Genomic DNA, 21,524 nt, shown 5'->3' with positions numbered 1-21,524 from the left:
CAGACTTCGAAATGTAATTATCCACTTTCTAAGAGGTGCCTCCATGTCATCATAGGAGTCATAGAATACATCTTGGGCTTTGGCAACTTAGACCCTGGGACGATTTCTATGCCACAATCTGTGGGGGCTGTGGGGTGGCAAAAGATCACACTCCATGCCAACCTTTTAATTTTTCTTCAATTTTTTTATTTTATATTTTGTTACAGAAAATAAACACAAGTAAAGCTTACTATTTAAAATATTTTAGAATATCTCCTAATTATTAAATATATATTATTTTGCATCCTTTAAAATGGCTATAGTGCAATCTTAACTTAGTCTTAAAAGCCATATTTTCATTCCTTTGATTTAAAGATAGTCAATATAAGAAAAATGAAATAAAAATTCTCATATTGATGACACTATTCTTATTTGGATTCTTATATATTCAAGAGGTATGTTGTCTGAATGTCACCTGGTATCTTAATTATATTTTATTGTATAAAATAATTATAATATTTAATTATGTAATTATTTAACCTATAATTATTTAATATACTTGAGCCTGTTTAACTATTTTTAATAGCAGAATTTATATCATGATACCTGGCAAGCTTAGTACTTTAAGTTGGGTCTATCAGTAAATTGCTACCAGACTGCAAAAATTCCATTCCTGGCTGCTTAACAGAGTTAATGTTTCATTGTATAGTGCTAGAATTTCAAGACAAATTGCTGAAGAAAAAGGATGCATATTTCAATAAATGTAGGGAAAGTATCCAGAGCATTTCTATTTTAATACTAGTACAAGACTAAGTATCGTCTTCTAGAAATATGCTACTTAATTTTGCCAGTTTCTGTTAAAGATCTATGAGGGCATCTTAGTAGAAATAATTTTTTAGTTTTTTTGCCATCATTCAGGAAAATACAGTTTCTAATCATAGATTCTAATCATATACAATTTGACATATATCTGTACACTATCTAACCAATGATTCATTTGTTGATCTATTCTACTATTTTTTCAATATAGAAATACAATACAATTATGGCCAATTTGGGCTTAATTGGTGTAGAAGGTTGTTACTGCTGGCCCTTGTTTATGACTTTTCTGAATTCCTATGTTTGCCCATTATGGGACACAAAATAATAGACTAGAGAGGCTTTTGGTCTAATTCTGCTAGACATATTGCGCAGCAATTATATAAAAGGCAGCTTACAATGCAAAAGTTAATTGTCAACAATTAAGCTGTCAGTAAACATAATTAACTGTCTTCCTATAAACAGTGGGTTAACTTTTTCTGTACAACGGTTCAGTGTGCACAGGAAGAAATATTAATTCATTCCTAGGTCAAGTACAAAAAAAGATAACCAGTTATCAAAAACATCTTACCACTATATTGGATTGTCAAACCACCCTAATTTTATATTTTATTTATTTAACAAATTTGGAAACTGCCCATTTCCCTCACAGAGAGGAAGCAAAAGGGACAAATTTGCTCAGAAAAGGGAAAAACAAAAACAAAACAAGTTGATAATAACATCTAAACATTTGTTCCATATTATCTTGATGGCTTGAAGAGAAAATGCGTATTAAATGCCAGCTAAAGTATATTCACAATATTATTAATAAAATATTATCAGTAGCCTCAGGTGCCAGGAACTAATTATCAAAAATGAGTTTGATGTCTATTTTTTAACTTTAAAAAGTTAATAGTGAAATACAATAAAACTACAACACCAGCAGGGGAGAAATAGATAAATGATGAACAAAGTGAACCTAAGTATACTATTACGGTGCTTAAAATAAACAAGATAAAAAATAAAAGCAATTAATGAAGGGAAAGAGAAAATACCTTTATAATAACTATTAATAGTAATATAAATTAATTTAGTCTGTAAGCTTATTATTAAATGTAGAGTATAGAAAATGTTGCTTCACTTTTCAAAGATAATTAATAAACTAAAATACTGGATCCATTTCTTAAAATAAGGAAGGTAGGTTTCTTTCTGATGATATAAAATCATATTTTAAGATGACAAAGTCCATATTTTAGAAATATAGTTCAGCATAACATTAACGTTCTTAACTAGAATATTTCTTCCCAAAATAGTATTAAGAAATGCATTTATTTTAAACCAAAACAAGGTTTGACAAAATCAGCTCATACGATTTAAATTTCAGTTAGATTTCTGACAACTCCAACTCAAAAATTTGGACATTAGCTTGTAGTCATGCTAGATTATGCTTCAGCTTCCATTCTGCATGCCTTCAACCAAATAGCTTTCTACTTGTGGTTCAACCATTAAGACTCACTCTCTGGTTTTCAAATACTAATCTACATTAAAATTTGCTGTTATCTGTAACTGTAGTAGATAATAATTAAGAATTAAGAGCTGGCATTAAAAGAAAAGGTAAAAGTTTGAAAACATGTATTATTCTCTTGGGTGGCATAAAATGCAAAATGGGCGATGTTTAGAATTATGAATTGCATAAGGATTATCACTGAATAAAATGTGAGGCAAAAGTGTATCTAATTAGACCCAGAGACTACAATATAAAGGGGCTTTACTGCCGACAAAGATTATGGTTACAGTTGCTAAGGAAAGCAAGACTTTTGGCAATTTGCAGCAATAAAAATTAAAATTATTAGTTTGTATATTTTGATTGCAGGGCTACTAGAGAGAATTAAGCTGGGGGGTATGTGAAACTAATATATTGATCTTTAAGTAAAGAATTTTGGGAGAACACTGCAAAGTGATTATGCATTATTGGCCAATGGGTATAACCGAAGCATTGTTCAACAGATGGGCCAGGGAAGAGGGAAGAAAGAGAAACATGCAGAACCAGGGAACAAAGTTTAATATTGAGGTAAAGAGTTGCAACATAAAGAAGACTGCACTGGTAGCTATGGGATCCACATGACTTTGATTTCAGAAAGTAGAAAAGGGGCGTTGGTCCTACCTGAACGCTTTTCAAGGAGCCGAAGAGAGAATCCAGGATGAGTAGTCTCTAGTCTCATAGCTGTGCAAACTGAGTTGAAAAACTGATGACACCCCCCCTGGTAACAGTCCCCAGTTCTGAACGATGCCGAAGCGAATCCAGCTGCTCCTCGTCCTCTAACAGATAGCCTATTTGATACTGCGAGAAAAAAACATTTCCTCCCTACTCTGACCAGACAGCATACAGGGTGGGACTGGATTCTCCCTTCGGCTCCCCGAGAAGAAGCATTCAAGTAGGACCAACGCCCCTTCTCCACTGAGCCGAAGGGAGAATCCAGGATGGGACATGCCAAAGCTGGCTGTCCTACGGGAGGGAACTGGATTGGTCAGAGGTCCCCACTTCTACATGAACACCCTGCAGGACTCATCTTCCAAAGGATGCCTCTGCTGAGGCAAAGGAGTCAATTTTATAATGTCTTATGAATGGGGTCACAGATGACCAAGTCGCAGCTCTACAAAAGTCCAGAACTGAAGCCTGCATTGCCCAGGCTGCAGTGGTCACTGCACTCCAGGTTGAGTGCGCAGTAATTCTGGGCACAGGAAGAGCCAGTAACTCATAGGCCTTCGCAATACAGGCTGTAAGCCCGCTGACCCATGGTAGATGGTGTCACCCTGCGATCCAAAGTTGACGGCTGAAAGGAAACAAACAGGGCTTCAGTCCTCCAAAAAGAGGAGGTTCTTTTGATGTATATACGGAGGGTGCTCCTAACGTCCAAGGTGTCCCATTTTCTCTCCAGTGCATGGATAGGCCCTGGACAGAATTCAGGCAAAATCAACTCCTATGAGCGATAGAATAAGGAGTTCACCCTGGGCAGAAAGGTAGGGCCCAACCGCAGAACCACCCTGTCTGCATGGAAAACGCACAGGTCCTTTCTGATGGATAAGGCCGTCAACTCTGAGATACGCCTGGCCGAAATAATGGCCACTAAGAATGACACCTTGCACATGAGTAGGTGAAGACTGACTTCATGCAAGGGTTCAAATGGGGGAGAAGTCAGTGCCTGCAGGACCCTAGGCAAATCCCAGGTGGGGAGACAGTGGACCACCGGTGGCTTCAAATTGGTGGCTCCCCTAAGGAAGGCTTTCACCCTGGGGTGTTGGGCCAGAGTGGTTGAGTCCTTGACCGAAAAAACCGAGGCCAAGGCAGCCACCTGTCTCTTCAAGGTACTGGGGGGGCGAGACCTCTGTCCAACCTGTCCTGCAGGAACTCTAGCACATTTGCCATAGACACAGCAGCGGGTTCCAACAGGTGACTGGCACATCAGCTGCAGAAAATCCTCCATGATGCATTGTATATCCTGGTCGTGGAAGTCTTCTGGGCACCTGGTGATCTGAATGACCCTTCTGGAAAACTACTCCTGCTTCAGGAACACCCGCTCAAGCACCAGACAGTCAACTGAAACCAGGCTGGATCTGGGTGCTCAATCGGGTCCTGGCTGAGGGAGATCCTGTGCAGGGGAATTCTCCAGGGTCTGGCAATCGACAGACCCAACAGGTCGGCGAACCATGGATGCCTGGGCCAGTAAGGGGATACTAACAGAACCTCCACCCTCTCTGTCAGTACCTTTCTGATTGTCCCCGGAATCAGGGGAAGGGGGGAAGGCATACAATAGCCCTTGGGGACACCTGCACCGGAGAGCGTTGACCCACTTCTGCTTCCAGTGCTGGGAAACATGCAAAGAACCTCGGGAGCTGTGAATTCTCCAGAGATGCAAAGAGATCCAGAATCTGATGGCCGAACTGTTCCGTCATCTCCTGGAACAGACTGGGATGCAGTCACCATTCTGACTGGTCGACTGTGGTCCTGCTCAACCAGTCTGCTTGCACATTGGAAACTCCCGAGATATTTTCTGCTCGCAGGGTCAACAGGTGTCTCTCCACCCACCTGCACAACCAAGTCACCTCCTGCATTAGAGATCTGGAGTGAGTGCCCCCCTGCCGGTTTATATGGGCCTTGGTAGCCACATTGTCTATGAGGAGAAAAACCTGTCTCCCCATCACCTCCTGCCTTAGATCCTTGAGAGTTAAAGGGGCAGCCCTGAGCTCTAGCCAATTTATGTTGTGGGCGAGCTCCTCCCATGACCACCTAACCTGGACTCCCAGGTGGGTCCCCCAACCATACAGATTGGCGTTGGTGGTGATGGTAATCCTCTGGGCTCCCTGTACAAGCAACCCTGATCCATGGCTCGGGACTGCCACCAATGAAGAGAAAGAAGAACCAGTAAGCGGATGTGAACCCTCCTTAGTGAGTCACCCCTGCCCGCCTTCCGGTAGGGGAGCAGGAACCATTACAGGGTTCAGGCATGGAAGTGGGCCCTGGGATGATCCCAATGCCTGATATCATCTTGCCGAGAAGTTGAGACAGCAAAATGATAGGCGCCTCTCTGTCAAACAGGATCTGTGATGTGATGTCCCTTATACTGTCTCGACGCTCCTGTGAGACAAAGACTTGGCCAGTTAACGTGTCTATAATAGTCCCAAAATGCAAGAGACGGTTCGATGGTACTAGGTGGCATTTGTCCAGGTTTATCAAGAACCCATGCTCTTGAAGGATCCTGATTGTCAACATCATATCCTCCTCCGCCTGGGGTCTGGAAGAGGATGCTATCAGGATGTCATCCAAATAGCATAGGATCCTTATGGGTAAGGATCTGAGGTATGCCGCTATGGCCGCCAGGAGCTTGGTAAAAGTCCGTGGGGCTGATGACAGGCCGAACGGGAGAGCCCTGTATTGAAAATGGTGGCCTCCATAGCAAAACCTCAGGAACTGATGGTGGTTAGAGTCTATGGGCACATGGAGGTAGGCCTTTGCCAGGTCTACCGAAGCCAAAAAAATCTCCCTCCTGCAGGCCCTGTATGATAGAGTAGAGGGAGTGCACCTTGAATCTTCAGTAGATTAGATGCCTGTTGAGCCCTTCCAAGTTGAGGATTGCTCGCCACCCCCCACCCCCCGAGGCCTTTGGAATCACAAACCAAATTGAATAGAATCTCTGTCTCTCCTGGTCTCCAGGAACTGGATGGATGGCCCGAACGTCCAGCAGATGGTGGATCGCCAATTCCATGAGATCCCTCTTTGAAGGGTCCCTTGAGATGGGGCAGCACACAAAGGTACTGGGGTGGGGGGAGGAAAAAAAAACCAAGAGCAACCTGACCATAAAGTTGTCAGGATCCAAGCATCTGTTGTGATCTGTTCCCACCTCTGCCAGAACAGTCCCAAACGGCCCCCTGTGGGGGGGGGAGGCTTGGGTGTCACTTGTTGCATCTAAAAGGTCTGTTGGAACCCTGAAAGGACCTTCTGTCATCTTGCCTCTGATGCCCTCTGGCGGCAAAGGCCGGTCTATCGGCCTGAAATGAGGATCTTTGGAAGAAAGGCGTACTTTGACGGGGAAAGCTTGCCCCAGCTTCCCCCTGTTTAAAGGAGGGCTTTCTGTACTAGGGTGGAGACCTGTAATCAAAATGCCTCCCCTGGGTGGGTAGGATCTTTCACTTGTCCCTGGTTTCCATAAAAAAAAAAGGGATCCAGTGCCTTCCCAAAAAGCCTCTCTCCCTTGAAGGGAGCAAACACCAGCTTCCATTTGTTTCTTGCATCCATCTGCCAGTTTCTTAGCCAGATGAACCTACGTGCTGTTACAGATCAGGCCATGGCTCTGGAAGAAGTTTTGGCTGATGTGAGGGGGCATTAGCTGTCGATTGTGCTGTGGCTATTATCTTATTTAAGTCCTGATGCACCCTGAGGTCCTCAGGTGGGATTCTACCCTGCAGCTGCCGCAGCCACCCATTAAATAAGGTAGACTCAGACACTGGGGTGAATGTATCCCCTCAGGGGACTCCCACTGCTTTTAAATGACATTCATAAACGTCTGGGGCACAGCGTCCACTACAGATGCTTTCTCAGTGAATACGTAATCTTCCTGATCCTCTCCCTCTGGGGGAAGATCCCAGTGACCTTGTCCCTTTTTTTAAGATGAGCCATGCTCTTAGCCTTAACCAGCAGAGTCTTGGAGAGAGCCAGCTGGAAAAGGTCCTTAAAGGAGGGGGGACCTGCTACCTCTGACTCTCCATCCGAAAAGCCCTCTCTGGAAGGAGGTCCCTCTCGGTAACATAAGACATTCTTCATAAGCATAAAAACATTCTTTCTGAAGGGGATGCAGAACAATTTCTGAAGTAGATCGGCTGTTCTGCAGAAGCCTGCCCCTGCCCCTGCGGAATGCCTCTGTTGGTGTCCAAACCAGGCAGCTGGTGCAGCTGGTTGACTTAAGCCTGAAATTCTTGTCTAATTGTTTGGGAGATCCAGGTTCTCATGAAGGATGGCATCTCTGGCCTCTGGGTCTCCTCAGGCCGCAACCCAGCCACTATAGGGTAAAGGTGGCTTTTTTTATTTTCAGGTGCAGGTCTGGTTCTACTGGAGGCTTGGCTTCCAGGTGCAGCAATCAAAAATCCTTGTGGTGGCTCAGAATTGTTATGAGTGGCTTTTGCCTTGATTTGGAGGTTTCCCTGCAAATCCTGAGTACTTGAGCCACCAGGATATCAGGCAGTCAAATATTGTCTATCTGCCAATTGGTTTTGGTGCCTGCCATCTTGTGGGAGCAGAGGAGAGATGGCCTTGTTTTCAGCCATCTTGGAGTCTATCACCACCTTATCAAACTCCTTATCTAGGGCTTTTTGTCTATGCCTGGCCTACCTATCCTTTGCCCTAGAGGGTCTTTTAGGGGCTCGGGTCCTAGCTCTGATCCTAGCTGCTGCCTCCAGCCCTGCAGACCTGGACTTAGTTGATCTCCTTGCAGCTCTTTCCCTACTCTGCTGAGGAGCTGATAATTCTTGGCCAGCTCCCCTGGCGGCCATTTTGAGCCTGCCAAAAATAATTGTCACTGAGAAAAGAAAAAAAGGGGCAAAAGAAAAATAAAAACAAGATGTATTTGATCTAAAGCTGTCTGCTTTGGTCACAGCAGCTGTCCACCACTTCAGGAGGCTAGTGCGACCCAGAAGTGGTGAGCTCAGCACAGCTCCGCAATTTAAGGCAACAGTCAAAGGAAAAAGGAAAAAAAAAATGGCTGACTCTTTAAAATTGCTACAAGCCCTGACAGATCAGAGGCTTGTGAGCCAGTGCTGGCTGCACCGCAATCAATTTGGCAGTCTCAAGCATCTCACAGCTGCCACGGTGCTCTGGTGACTGGACAGGGGGACAGGATTCAATCCAGATGGCCAGTACCCCTCCAAGGGACAATCCTGGAGACGAACTGCAGAATTGTCCCGAAACGTCTGAAATGGCCACCGATGCCGAAAAGGGGCAGAAGCGCCTTGTGGTTTTTGCGGCTAGCACAGATCAATAAGAACGGACCGGGAGAAAGTGAGTTGAATAAGACACTGACTCCCGCCCCCCCACCAGCCTGGGCCACCCGGGCTCTCAGGGGCACCTCCAACCAAATTTACAATCACAATTCCAAAAACCAGTCTACCAGCAAAGAATTTTTTAAAAAGGCAGTCTAAAAAAAAAAAAAGCGAAAAACAAAAGTGCTACCCGGCAAGCCGGTTAGCTGTCAAACCTGCTCTAAGCCACTCAAAGAGGGGAAAAAAAAAATAAACTCAATCCAGGGGGTGAAGATTCTTCTACAATCTTAACTATTCAGAGCCCTTAAAGGGTGGTCTGAACACGCTGAGACCGAGTGAAGAACTGGGGACTGTTACCAGGGGGTGTGTCCTCAGTTTTTCAACTTGGTCTGCAGAGCTATGAGACTAGAGACTACCCATCCTGGATTCTCCCTTCGGCTCAGTGGAGAATGTTCATCAAGCAAACCGCCAAAAACCCTACAGCTTCAGTGGATATATGCAATGCTTTGGACTTGATTCAGTACATAGAAGAGCTTCAGAATAAATGAAAGGCACAAATGTTGAACTCATTAAAGCAGTTGCATTTATTTCCAGGAATGTATGGTCATCACTATACAGTTAGAGAGAATCTTTCTAGCTGTTGACTTTAGTCATCATATTCATCCCATTTCTCTTGCCTTATTTTTACATAGATTTTTTTTTAGTAATCTTCTTGAACCAATCAGAGCTCAAAAGTTGTCAGGGTATCTCACTATTGCATCTGCTTTGCAGAATTAACACACTATTACTTACATCTTCACATCCTGGACATAAACTGTTTCAACTCCTATCCTCAAAATGATGCTATAGAGCAGGGGTCCCCAACCACCGGTCCACGGACCGGTACCGGTCCGCGGGTCATTTGGGACCGGGCCGCCTACTTTGCTTCGGCGCCATCTTGTTCCGACATGTTGGAATCTCGATCGAGCGCTGGTTTTGACGCCGTCCCTCAGCCTCGCTCGACCAAAAATGTCAGCTCCACGCCGTGCGTGGCTAGAGAAAAGGGAAACGTGGTAGCCATGGAGAAGCTGCTTTTCCTAAGAAGGAGGCTCCTGATTAGACAGGCTTACGCCAGGAGTTTTGCGAGGCTCTGGTAAAGGGAGGCTACGCTGCTATCTCGATCCCAGCCTGCACGAACTCCCTCGCCCTCTTTGGAAGCGGCCGGCAACCTGGTCAAGGCTCACGAGAAGCTCTTCAATCGCCTCACTGCATTGACACGCGGCTACAGGCTACTCAGGTGAGCGGCAGGAAATGGGAGCTGGGCAGCCACAGACCAGCCGTCTCTCCGTCTGATGGCCTCGTCTCGGCAGAATCTCCCAGCACGCTTGGTCCTCCGCCCGCAGGCTTCCCCGGCCCCTTGCCAAGCGCGTTTTCCATCCCAGCCCAGCAGGGAAGCAGCGGGCGCTCCCCGGACGGCGGCCTCGGCCCCGCCACCAGGGAAGCGGCTGCCCAGCTCCGGAGCTGATCCGGAGCTGATCCATACCTGACCAGGTGGAAAGGAAGGGTGTGTAGCGTTGGTTTTGTGTGCACAGCGCGGGGTCTCTTTTGGCGGGTCCCGATTTTTTTTCCAGAGGGGAATATCATGCCTGCATTAACCATGATTATTAAATCCAATCCAACTTTGATTATTAAATTAAGTCATAACTAGCTTTTCAATGAGTGGAATATTGTCTCCATATCATGATCAAATGAACCAAGAAGAATGGCGGTCTACCAGCATCCATTTTGTGGCATCCAGATCCCACTAGAATGGGTGAAGACAAAATATTTGGGCTGTTGATATTTTGGAAGAAGGGGAATGTGTGGGGATGAGTGGGAAAGTGTAGCTATCTGTTTAACATTTTTAAAGTGAAGAGCAGTGTTTCTCAATTTTAAGAAGTCCGTGTCTGGGTAATTTTGGGAATTGAAGTCCACATAATCTTACAATTGCTGGAGTTGAAAACACTGGATAGGCAAAGGGTTTCTTTGCATTTACATATGTTTAGTGCAATCCCTACTATATATATAAGACAAATCTTTAAAATGTATGGACTTGGACTCTCTGAATTCCCCACACACCTTACAATTGTTGAGATTGTGGAAAGCTGAAGACCATATGGGAGATCAAACCCATCCTAAATGTAAAACCTGAATTGCAGATTACTACCTTACAAAATGCTTTTGGAGAAAACATATATGTTGCCAAACATATATTTTTGTTTGATCATGATCAACTGAATCATGATGACTTTATTGGAGTCTAGTCTTGCATTTATACACATTTTTAGTAATCCTCCAACATTGATTAACTTTGGTTTCTGCTTAACTTTCATTACTGTTTAGCATGGTAATTAATACAATTAATTATCTCTAGTTAGGGTTAGGGTTAGGGTTAAGTCTATGTTAATGCCACTGGAAGATTCATTTTCCCCATTGGTTTGCCATAGGATAAGAACATTCCTGCAATTACAACTCTACACCTCTCGCTCTCATCTGGCTAATCTCATCTAGCAAGCTAGCCCTCGCAAAATGAGCCAGAAACAGAGTTCACTGGAGAGTTTTTTTGGAAAGGGTAAACGAGACAACGATGAGACAGCAGAAGGGTCACAGACTGCCTGCAAAAAGAAAGCGGCATTTAAAAGAAAATACCAAGATTCCTACCTGAGTTACGGGTTCATCGCAACAGGTGATTCACAAGCCCCCCACCCACTCTGTGTAATATGCGGACAAAGACTTGCTAATGAAGGCATGAAACCATCAAAACTGCGCCGCCACCTGGAGACAAAGCACCCAGCATTGAAAGAAAAGCCCTTTGAATATTTTGAAAGAAAAAAACAGGAAAATGAAGGACAGAAACAATTATTCAAGACCACTACTTCAACAAATGTGTCTGCGCTAAAAGCATCATTCCTGGTCGCGGACCGCATTGCTAAAGCTAAGAAGCCCTTTACTATTGGGGAAGAATTGATTTTGCCTGCTACAAAGGACATTTGCGGTGAACTTTTCGGAGAGGCTGCAGTGAAAAAGGTTGAAAGCATCCCCCTTTCGGCGAGCACCGTAACAAGAAGAATTAATGAAATAGCAGAGGACATCGAGGCACAGTTACTTGAGAGGATTAATGAGTCACCATGGTACGCGATTCAGGTGGATGAATCTACAGATGTTGACAACAAAGCAGTATTGCTCGTTTTTGTGAGATACATTTTTCAGGAGGATGTACATGAGGATTTGCTATGTGCACTATTTCTGCCAACTAACACCACAGCTGAAGAGTTATTCATGTCCTTGAACGAGTACATATCTGGGAGGCTTAATTGGTCGCACTGTGTCGGTGTATGCACGGACAGAGCGGCTGCAATGACTGGGCGGCTTTCAGGTCTGACAACACGGATCAAGGAGGTTGCCTCTGAATGTGAGTCTACACACTGTGTCATCCATAGGGAAATGCTGGCAAGCCGAAAAATGCCACCTGAGCTTAACAGCGTTTTGCAAGCTGTGGTAAAAATTATTAACCACATAAAAGTACATGCCCTGAATTCACGTCTGTTCGAACAGCTCTGTGAAGAGATGGATGCAGAACATAGACGCCTTCTCTTGTACACAGAAATGAGATGGCTTTCAAGAGGTAAATCGCTGGCAAGAGTTTTTGAGTTAAGAGAGTCACTGCAGAGATTTTTCTTGGAAAAACAGTCACCACTGGCAGCATACTTCAGTGACTCTGATTGGATCTTGAAACTTGCTTACCTGTGTGACATTTTTAACCTGCTCAATGAACTCAATCTCTCACTTCAGGGGAAAATGACAACCGTTTTCAAGTTGGCAGATAAGGTTGCAGCATTCAAAGGCAAACTGCAGATATGGAGACGTAGAGTGAACGCAGGGGTATTTGACATGTTTCACATAGTAGTAGGGATTATGGAAGAGACTGAGTTTGGACCTTCATTCACCCAGTTAGTGCATGATCACCTGTTGCAGCTTTCAAAAGAGTTTGAGCATTACTTCCCCATCGCAAAAGACCCCAGGCTGGGGAAGGAATGGATCCGGAACCCATTTGTGAACAAGCCAGGGGAATCAACTTTAACCTTACAAGAAGAGGAACAGCTAGTTGAAGTTGCAAATGATGGTGGCCTTAAATCCATGTTTCAAACAACCTCAAATCTATTTGCATTCTGGAGTAAAGTCAAAGCAGAACATCCTGACATTGCCACAAAAGCACTGAAAGTCCTGCTTCCATTTTCAACCTCTTATCTTTGTGAGGCGGGGTTTTCTGCATTGACAGCAACAAAAACAAAACTACGGAGTAGACTGGATATAAGGAGTACAATTCGAGTGTCACTGTCTCCCATCACCCCCAGATGGGACCGTCTAGTTGCAGGAAAACAAGCCCAGAGCTCCCACTGATTCTACATTTTGGTGAGTTGATATTATAGTGTAATAGTAAATAAAAAATAAAAATAAATAATTAATTAATTAAAAAATAAATAAATAAATAAATAAAAAACCCTAACCGGTCCTTGGAAAAGTGTTTCTGCGTGAAATCGGTCCCTGGCACAAAAAAGGTTGGGGACCACTGCTATAGAGCACTGCACACCAGAACAACTAGACACAAGAACAGTTTTTTCCCAAACGCCATCAATACTGTTGAACTATTTACTAAGTCTGCATGACTATTACTATTAATCCTCCCATGCTTCCTTTCACCCATCTCCTCCCACTTATTACTGTATGGCTGTAACTTTGTCGCTTGTATCCTAACGATTTTTATTGACTGTTCCTAGTATGATTTGATCACTTATTGTACACTATGACTATTATTAAGTGTTGTACCTTATGGTTCTTGACTCTTGATGAATGTATCTTTTCTTTTATGTACATTGAGAGCATATGCACCAAGACAAATTCCTTGTGTGTCCAATCAAACTTGGCCAAGAAAGTATTCTATTCTATTTATCTAACACAAACACAATCACTTTAGAAAAGGTCAGTGAGGATGAATAGGGAACCAAAATCTAAATCCTAGGAAGAAAGATGGAAGGAATTGACATTGTTTAGCCATCAGTAGAAAAGTGGGGGCAGGAGCATAGTAGTTTCAGTTCCTGGTTTCAGCAAAGGGAGAAAGCACTTATACAATTAGCTGGCAAAATGCAAGTACATGTAGGTACTTGGGATGTGTGTGGGTGGCTTGCAGAGGTACTAGATTGGAGAGGTACATTTTGGAGGGAGCTTGATCAAAATGCAACCAAGAGGAGGAAGCAATGGGAGGTATGAGGAGAACTGACATATAAGTGATTGGAGCACAGCATTTGCAGCAGGGCTTGTGAGACATCAGGAAGAGATGGCATCAGGCAGGGCAGGAACAACAAGTGTTGGGAAACGTGACTGCATGGCAGCTTTCTAGAGGTTGAGAAGATAATCCAAGTGAGTCTATAATCAGAAACTTACAATATCTTGCAAAGTACAAACAGAAGAGCCAGAGACCAGGTCAGGAATATGGCACAGCCAGAATCAAGAGCAAGTGTGTCCAAAACCATATGCTGAAATTCTTTTCAGCAAGAGAAGGCAGTCTGCAGTTTAAATCCTTTCCTATCTATTATGCACAGGTGAGCATTTCCTTGCTTAGCTACTGCTAATAATGAGGCACTAAGCTTGCGCACAGAGCCAGTGTCTTGCCACTTGCTCACAAAGCACTTATTTTGATGAAGTGCTGGGTTTCCTTGGTTGAGGGGGGTATATGACCTTCTTGGCACCTGGGTTGTCTCAAGAGGGATCAGTACTAGCTGAGGAAGAACCTGGGAGGGTGTCAGTGTTCGACTCAGTGGCTGCTGAATTAGTGGGTGCCACACCTGGCGGGACTTGATCAATCCTTATTTTGCAGATTGACTCTGAGGTCATGATAGATCAGGGGTCGCCAACCTTTTGGACCTCAGGGACCACCAAACTCATAATTTTAAATCCTGCAGACCACTAATACGAATCCACCACACTGCTCACTGAAGCGCCTGGACTCCCACTGACAGGATGGGGTCCATCAGGCACTTAGTTTGGCTGCCTGTTTCTGCAACCTTAAATACTCAGAGTCATTTGGACCCATTTCCTACAGAACAAAACACCGGGATCTCCTCCCCCCCTCCCTCCCTCTCTCTCTCTCATCTCTCTCTTTCCCTCCCCCTTCCCTCCTTCTCTTTCTCTCTCTCCCCCCATCTCTTCCTGGGGCTGGGGGGAAAGGAACCTCTGAACTGGTGCTGGATGGTGGAAATCTGATGTCTGGAGGCCAACAATCCACGTGCTGAAGACCAGATGGCTGGCAGGGAGGTGGGGCAACAAGGGTGATACCAGTGATGGATGGACTGATGCATGTGGGAGATCGCAGCATCAGAACCCTTTCCAGGTGTTCCCTGACCTGTGAGGGGGTGGGGATAGGGGAAAGGAACCTCGGAACTGGTGTTGCCTTCTGCCTTCCCCTCTGGTGTTGCCTCCTGCCTTTGCGCATTGAGGAGGCTGAGCGGCTGCCAGCGATGCCCTTGGGTGAGGATGTTGCAAGGGGAAAACTCGACCCCTCCACTCAGGAGCCGCAAAGCGTTCACCGCCCCTCTGGTAGCCACCAAGCCTCCTCCTTCCCACTGAGCATGTGAGCACTTCTGGCAAGGAGGAAGCATGGCGGGAGGAGGCTTGGTGACTGCCAGAGGGGCGGTGAGTGCTTTGCGGCTCCTGAGGGGAGGGGTCGAGCCTACCCCTTGCAACATCCTCACCCGAGGGCATCGCTGGCAGCCGCTCAGCCTCCTCGATGCGTGGAGGCAAGACGCAACACCAGTTCAGAGGTTCCTTTCTCCCTCCCCCCTCACAGGCCAGGGAACACCTGGGAAGGGCTCCAATGCCGCAATCTCCCACGCCCCTTGCCTCAGGAGCTGCAAAGTGCTCGCCACTCTGGCAGCCACCAAGTCTCCTCCCACTGTGCTTCCTCATTGCCAGAAGTGCTCACATGCCCAGCGGGAAGGAGGAGGCTTGGCGGCTGCTAGAGGGGGAGGCAGGAGGCAACACAAGTTCATAGGTTGCTTTCCCCTGACCCCCACCCCATTGCAGACCAGGGACCACCCGGGAAGGGCTTTGATGCCGCGATCTCCTATGCGCTACTCTCCCTCCCCACGCATATCAGTTCATCTGCTACCGCTATCACCCCTGTTGCAGACACGGGTGCGCTGCAAACCACCAAAATTTTCTCACGGACCACCAGTGGACCCCGGCCCACTGGTTGGCAATCTCTGTGATAAACTCTTCGGGTATTGTAAAAATGTTATACAAGAGGCTGAAAATCCATTGTTTCTAAGTACAAACAAAAATTGAGTGTGGGGCCCTTGGTGCTCTTTGAGCTTGGTTGTTTTGCAGACAATTTATGAAAGCAGGCACTGATGGTGTTATCTAGTTGGATAATGAAATGCATGCAAGAAAACAACGAAGCTCAGAATGCACCAAGGATCCCACAATTCATCCCTGAGCTACAAATATTCTCTGGTACAGATTGAAGTTAAAAGATTGAATCATTATTGTATTCCACCTTTTTAATATATAATTTAAGGCAGCAAACATACCTAAAATTAGAATACTAGGAAAATGTAATATAAAGAGTGATTAATTATCCAGAGAGATGGTGAACTCTTCCTTGTGAGTTATGATCAAGTTGAAGAAAGCCATCTGTTAAGAATGATTTAATTCAAAATCTTATATTTAGCAGTAAATAAGATTTGAAGCTCTATGTGTCTTTCCAACTTCATGATTCTAAATGAAATTGTAGAACTCTACAGTCCCATTAAGGCCCTACTTATATGGCAGAGGTTTCAAAAAAAAACTAACAAGCTGGCTGGAGAATTCTGGGAGTTGAAGTCCATAAGTCTTAAAGTTGCCAAGTTTGGGGACCCCTGTTATATGGAATGTTCAACATGTAAGGGCTTTGCATAATCCTCCCTGCTAATGTTTTAATCATGCCAGCTGCTGCAGGCATTTGTATACTGAGCACTGAAGTCTGCCTCAAAGGATTCATACCCTATTGGTATATATGGTTCTGTAAGCATTGATCCATGTGAGCTAGAATCCTTAAAAGTTAAGGTGCTAATTCATTTGAAGCCAAGGCAGATTTTCTGATGCAACCATTGATACCTGATCCACTGAAATGATTGCATTTTGCTGTTGGGCGATGAGAAGAGAGACTAGTCTAAACATTCGTTTTCAGGACTAACTCAAGCAAGGTGCCTGTATCTCCCAAGGCCAGATAGCTGCAGCATAGGAAAGAGAAAGAAAACAAAGGGGGAGAACAAAACTTCTATTCTGTGAGTACTTGGGGATGGAGAGTCTCTTTTATTTAAAAATGAGGTGGCAAAATGAAAATGTTTCTCAATGAAAATGTATAAACAAGGGGAAACATCTGAACTAATAAAGAAAATAGGATATGAGAACGGTTAGGAAATGATTGAACATCTAAAAAAAAAAGGATTTGTAATATCCCTTTAATTGTTTAATGTAATATGGATACATGTCTGCAAAGCATTAAAAATAAGGGGGCATATATGTGCTTTTAAAGGTAAGTGATGCTGCAATGTTGTTGGGTGACAGCCTGAATAATTTGAAGATAAGGTTTGACTATATGATATAGAGAAAGTATGCTGTTTTTTGATAACTGTACTAAAATATCAAGATAGTTTGAAAGAGAAAGTGTAACAAATGATTGCAAACTATATTCAAATGAGGAAGAACTAGGAAAAACAGATAAATTTGGGTATCTGGGGGAAATGGTTGGACAGATTTGAGTATATGAAATTGCTGGTGGGAATATACAGTGAGTAATTTATTTGTTTGTTCAAGTTTTATGGCTGTCCATCTCGGTCAATTACTCTGGATGGCTTACAGTTCAAAAAATGTATTACAATAAAAAATATTTTAAATAATTTAAAAAAAACATTAAATTTCTGTTTTAAGGAATCGCTTTCCAAAAGAAATCAAAACATCTCAGTAATCCAAGAAGAAAAAACAGGAGTCATTTACAACATACAATATAAGGACTGTAACAACTACTGTAAAGGACAGACAGGCAGAAGACTAACGCAGCCCACCCATGAACATCAGTTAGCAGGTAGAAAACATGAATATTCCTTAACCTCACAACACATGGATAGATTTGACTATAGTTTCAACTGGGAGACTGTGAGCATCGTAGATCAAGCTAAATCCAAAAATGCTAAGGAATTTCTGGAAGCTTGACATTCAGATACATCAGCCATCAATAGACATATAGCAATAAATCATTCAAGAGACAATGAAAAGGCTAAGAAAGAAACAAAAAGACCCGAACACATCCTCTTCATCAGCCAATACTGAGATAAGCAGGGATTAATACAAGACACACAAGCAGAAAACAAGAGTTTTCCTAAATCCATGGCTATTGTTCATATAGCAGGGGGAGGCCATGGTTAGAGGAGACTTTGCTCTGCTTTGGATGGATAGGCATGGTGGCCCCTTCTGAACTAGGAGCTGTCAGTATCAGTAATTCACACTCTCATCGTATGATTAAACTACTGCAAGGCATTGTACTTGGAATGACTTTGAAGATGACTCTGAACTTACAGTTACGGTAGTTTAAAATGCTGAAGCTCTCCTACAACTGAGCATGCGTCATTTTAGCAACATAATATACAATGCTGTTTTAGTTGCCAATAAGTCTCTGAGTCCAAAGTGCTGGTTTTAACCTATAAATATCTTATACTTTAAGGATTGTCTACTCCAAATTTGATTCTACCAGCCGAATCTGCTGTGTGTGAGGGAGGATATATTTGTGATGTTTATGTAATGTTTATGATTGGAAAATTTTGTGTTATAGTCCTCTTGAGTCGTATCAAAGTTGGCAGTATACAAGTAATGGTAATTAATAACAATATGGAGATAATCAATGATGCTACATGAATCCCTTGAAAGATGTTAGGATGAGTAATAAAGCTGATCATTTGTAAGCATCTTTAAGGTAATGTCATGATTGATAACAGCCAACATGGCTTTATCAGAATAAATCATGTGAGACTAATTTTGGCTCCTTTGCCAAGGTAACTATTCTAAATGAACAAGAGGAATGCTGTGAATATAATCTACTGTGATTTCAGTAAAGCTTTTGACCAGGTTCTATAGGACATTCGCATTGGCAAGCACTTAAAATATGTATTGGAGGCCATACAAGATAGACTGTCCACTCCTGTCTAGCTACCAGCAGACAATCAGCATTAATGCTCCATATCAAGTGGAAAAGTGGAAACTATCGGGTTTCCATGGGAAATCAGTCTCATTCAACATTTTTATTATTGACCTGGCTTTTTATCAAATTGGCAGTTTACATAAAACTGGTTAGTCTGGATATCACCTAGTATGACACAAACTTGCAATTTAATCTGATTTAAGAAGAACAAGAAACCAACTTGAATATAATCATTGACAAATTGAAAAAATATCAGGAGCAACTCCTGGAAGATCTCATACAGTTCTGAGCTGCATTAGAAACAAAACGCTACCAATGACAGATGAAATCATTATTACTCATTACATAACAAGGACAAGACTGCATAGAGTACTGTGTATGATTCTTAGCACTCGGTTTCCACAAAAAAAATTATTTACACATTGGAGAAGATTCACTGGACAGCAACAAAGATGATACAAAGATTTGAGAACATAGTCTGTGAGAATAGGCTGAAAGACATTGGGATATTCAGTCCGAAGAAAAGATATAGAAGAGACGCAATACTCATGTTCAGACATAAAAAAATTAATTATTTGCAGATTTTACATCTTTCCTAATTACATATTTTGAGTATACTGTTACACAAATAATGTAAATTGTCATAAATACTTCAACACTGAAATAAATTTAGCTGTGTTGTCTGGAATATTTTTGATGCAAAGGACTTCTCTGTTAATGGGGGTGGATGTCCAAAAGAAATCAGCTATATTACAGACTGAAATGCTTTTTAAATTAAGGTTTGACTATAACTGTAAAAAAGGGAACAGAGACTTGAGTACAATACATATTTAGATCTACCTTCAACATCCTTGCTTATTCAGTTTTTATAGAAAATTTTGTACATTTTTGCAAAGAAGTGAAATGGAGTTGAAACGTGTTCTGGTAAAATGTGCTTACACCAGTGATTACAATTGGAAACTAATTGGACAAATACAGTTCTGAAGGTGTTTTCAGGTAAAGATGTTTATAACTCCCTTTCAGAACTTAATTCTAAACATAAGATGAAAGTATTATTGAAACCAAAAGTGTTACGTCTTTTGGAACTAATAGAGAAACAACTAGGAAAAAGTCACGGAACATTGTTTTTTATATGACGGTTGCCATGAGACTAATATATGCTTGAAATGGAAAAAATTGACAATACCCACAAAGGAAGAATGGTTGGTGAAGATGATAGAACTTGCAGAGGTGGATAAACTGACTTCTTTGATTAGAGGAAAAACATTGTTTACATTTATGGTTGACTGGAAATGCCTTACAGACTTTTTACATAAAGTAAAAAAAAAATACACTTTCGATTTGTGGTTTTGATGATCAGAAAAAAAAAGATAATAAAAAAAGAATGTCTTCTTTTGTAGTTATAGAGCAAGAAGTAAATTTGTAATTGTACTTATATTTGCAGCAAAGAAAATTGGAAACTATTTTTTCTTTCTTTTTTCTTTGCTTTTCTTTGTTATTAGTTTGTTAGTTTTTATGCTCTTTGTAAAAGTTTCAGTAAAAAACTATATAAAAAAGATACATGAAATTTTTTTCACAGTGCACAGGTTTATAGATTTTCAAGTGTGTACCAATTTTATAGCCAGTTTAGCCAGTGTATGCCTGATCCATATGAGGAGCTTGGCCCAACATGTGTAGGGGTTATTAACCATTTCCTGAGAGCAGTAATGCAAAATACTATTTTCTATCTAACTTGCAGAGAGATATAGAAAGAGTCTAGGAAAGGTGTGAAGAATTATTGAATGTTAAGTATTCCTTTGTGTTCCTTTTTGGGTTTGGATTTTGAGATTATACCAAAGCAGTGTTTTTAAATTTTCATACTGGCTGGGAAATCCTAGGGATGGAAGTCCACAAATTTAAAAGTTCACGGGTTTGAAAAGCACTGTACTAAAGGAAGGTAGGATAGCAAAATGTTCAGGAATCCCTGCTTTACACACAATCCACAGAGATGGCCAACTCTATCTTCTGTTATATAACAAAAGAATGTGAAATGTAATGCATTCCTGTACTGGAAAACTTGCCAATGAAATTATTTTATGATTTTCACATGGTTATTATAACTACTGATACAATATAGGGTTATAAAACTATAAAAACACAGCCTACTGAAGTTGGTACAGAAGTAATCTGAAAAAATTTGTCTAGAAACTTTTGCAATTTTGGAAAATCCAAATTCTGTATGTTGTTGAATAAATGGGAAGGTAAGGGAACAAGTTAAAATATCGAAGGGAAACAAAATTAGATGCTCTTTTGTGGAGGTAGTAAATTAGCTGAGCCATAAGAAACCTGTTCACTGCAGTTCCTACTTAGAAGCAATATTTGTATTCAGAGCTGGTCTAAAGGAAAACAAGAAGCAAAAGGAGACAAGGGGTAATTTTTAATTATCTGTAAATACTGTCAGATGTACTGATAAAAATGTTACATAATTAACATTGCTGTAAGAAGATGGTCTTGGAATACTTTGAGACAATGCTCCTTCTACTGATTAGAATGAAAAGAGCATCACCAAAACAATGAGGATGAATGCAAAATTTTGCTTCTCGGAAGAAGTATCTAAAATGACATCATTCACATTTCCATGACCAAATCCTGTGAGGTTACACTAGTTGTGAATGAATTCCAGCTTGAAGTGGTTATAGATATCTGCTGAAGTACTGTAGGTCAGGGGTCCCCAACCACCGGTCCCCGGACCGGTACCGGTCCGTGGATCATTTTTTACCGGGCTGCAAAGCTTGGGCGCCGCCATCTTGTTTCGACGGCGCTTCCGGGTTTTCGGTTGCTTCCGGGTTTTCGGTTGGAAAGTGCTTCCGGTTTTTCAGTTGGAAAGCGGCGTTTGGGTGCTTGCGCCTTAGTTTTGTCGAAGGGGGGGCGGCTTCGAACGAAGAGCCGTCCAGATGGCGGTGGAGCCTCGCGTTACTCAGGTACCGGT

The 21,524-nt window shown here is 42.6% G+C and overlaps 2 protein-coding genes across 2 annotated transcripts in view; both read left to right on the top strand.

Moving 5' to 3' along the window:
* Nucleotides 1-19,322, top strand: part of ATG10 (autophagy related 10) — a 145,638-nt gene extending 126,316 nt beyond the window's left edge. The window contains exons 8-9 of the transcript XR_015748155.1: nucleotides 16,550-16,646; nucleotides 17,293-19,322. The gene's annotated coding sequence lies outside the window, so the exon portion shown is untranslated. The remainder of the gene's footprint in view (nucleotides 1-16,549; nucleotides 16,647-17,292) is intronic.
* LOC148132544 (SCAN domain-containing protein 3-like) lies at nucleotides 11,074-12,726 on the top strand. Its single transcript, XM_087954232.1, has one exon. The coding sequence runs from the start codon at nucleotides 11,074-11,076 to the stop codon at nucleotides 12,724-12,726; it is 1,653 nt and encodes a 550-aa protein (XP_087810358.1).
* Nucleotides 19,323-21,524: the final 2,202 nt, after the last annotated feature.

This window comes from Notechis scutatus, chromosome 2 (genome assembly GCF_049901735.1).
Source record: "Notechis scutatus isolate UNSWTSFEM ecotype Mainland chromosome 2, rNotScu1.2, whole genome shotgun sequence".
Classification (NCBI taxonomy): Eukaryota; Metazoa; Chordata; class Lepidosauria; order Squamata; family Elapidae; genus Notechis; species Notechis scutatus.
This window is presented reverse-complemented; position numbering and strand designations above follow the sequence as displayed.

Bases quoted from the DNA above. Each gene is read 5' to 3' on its own strand.
- LOC148132544 (XM_087954232.1), top strand. From the start codon at position 11,074: ATGAAACCATCAAAACTGCGCCGCCACCTGGAGACAAAGCACCCAGCA.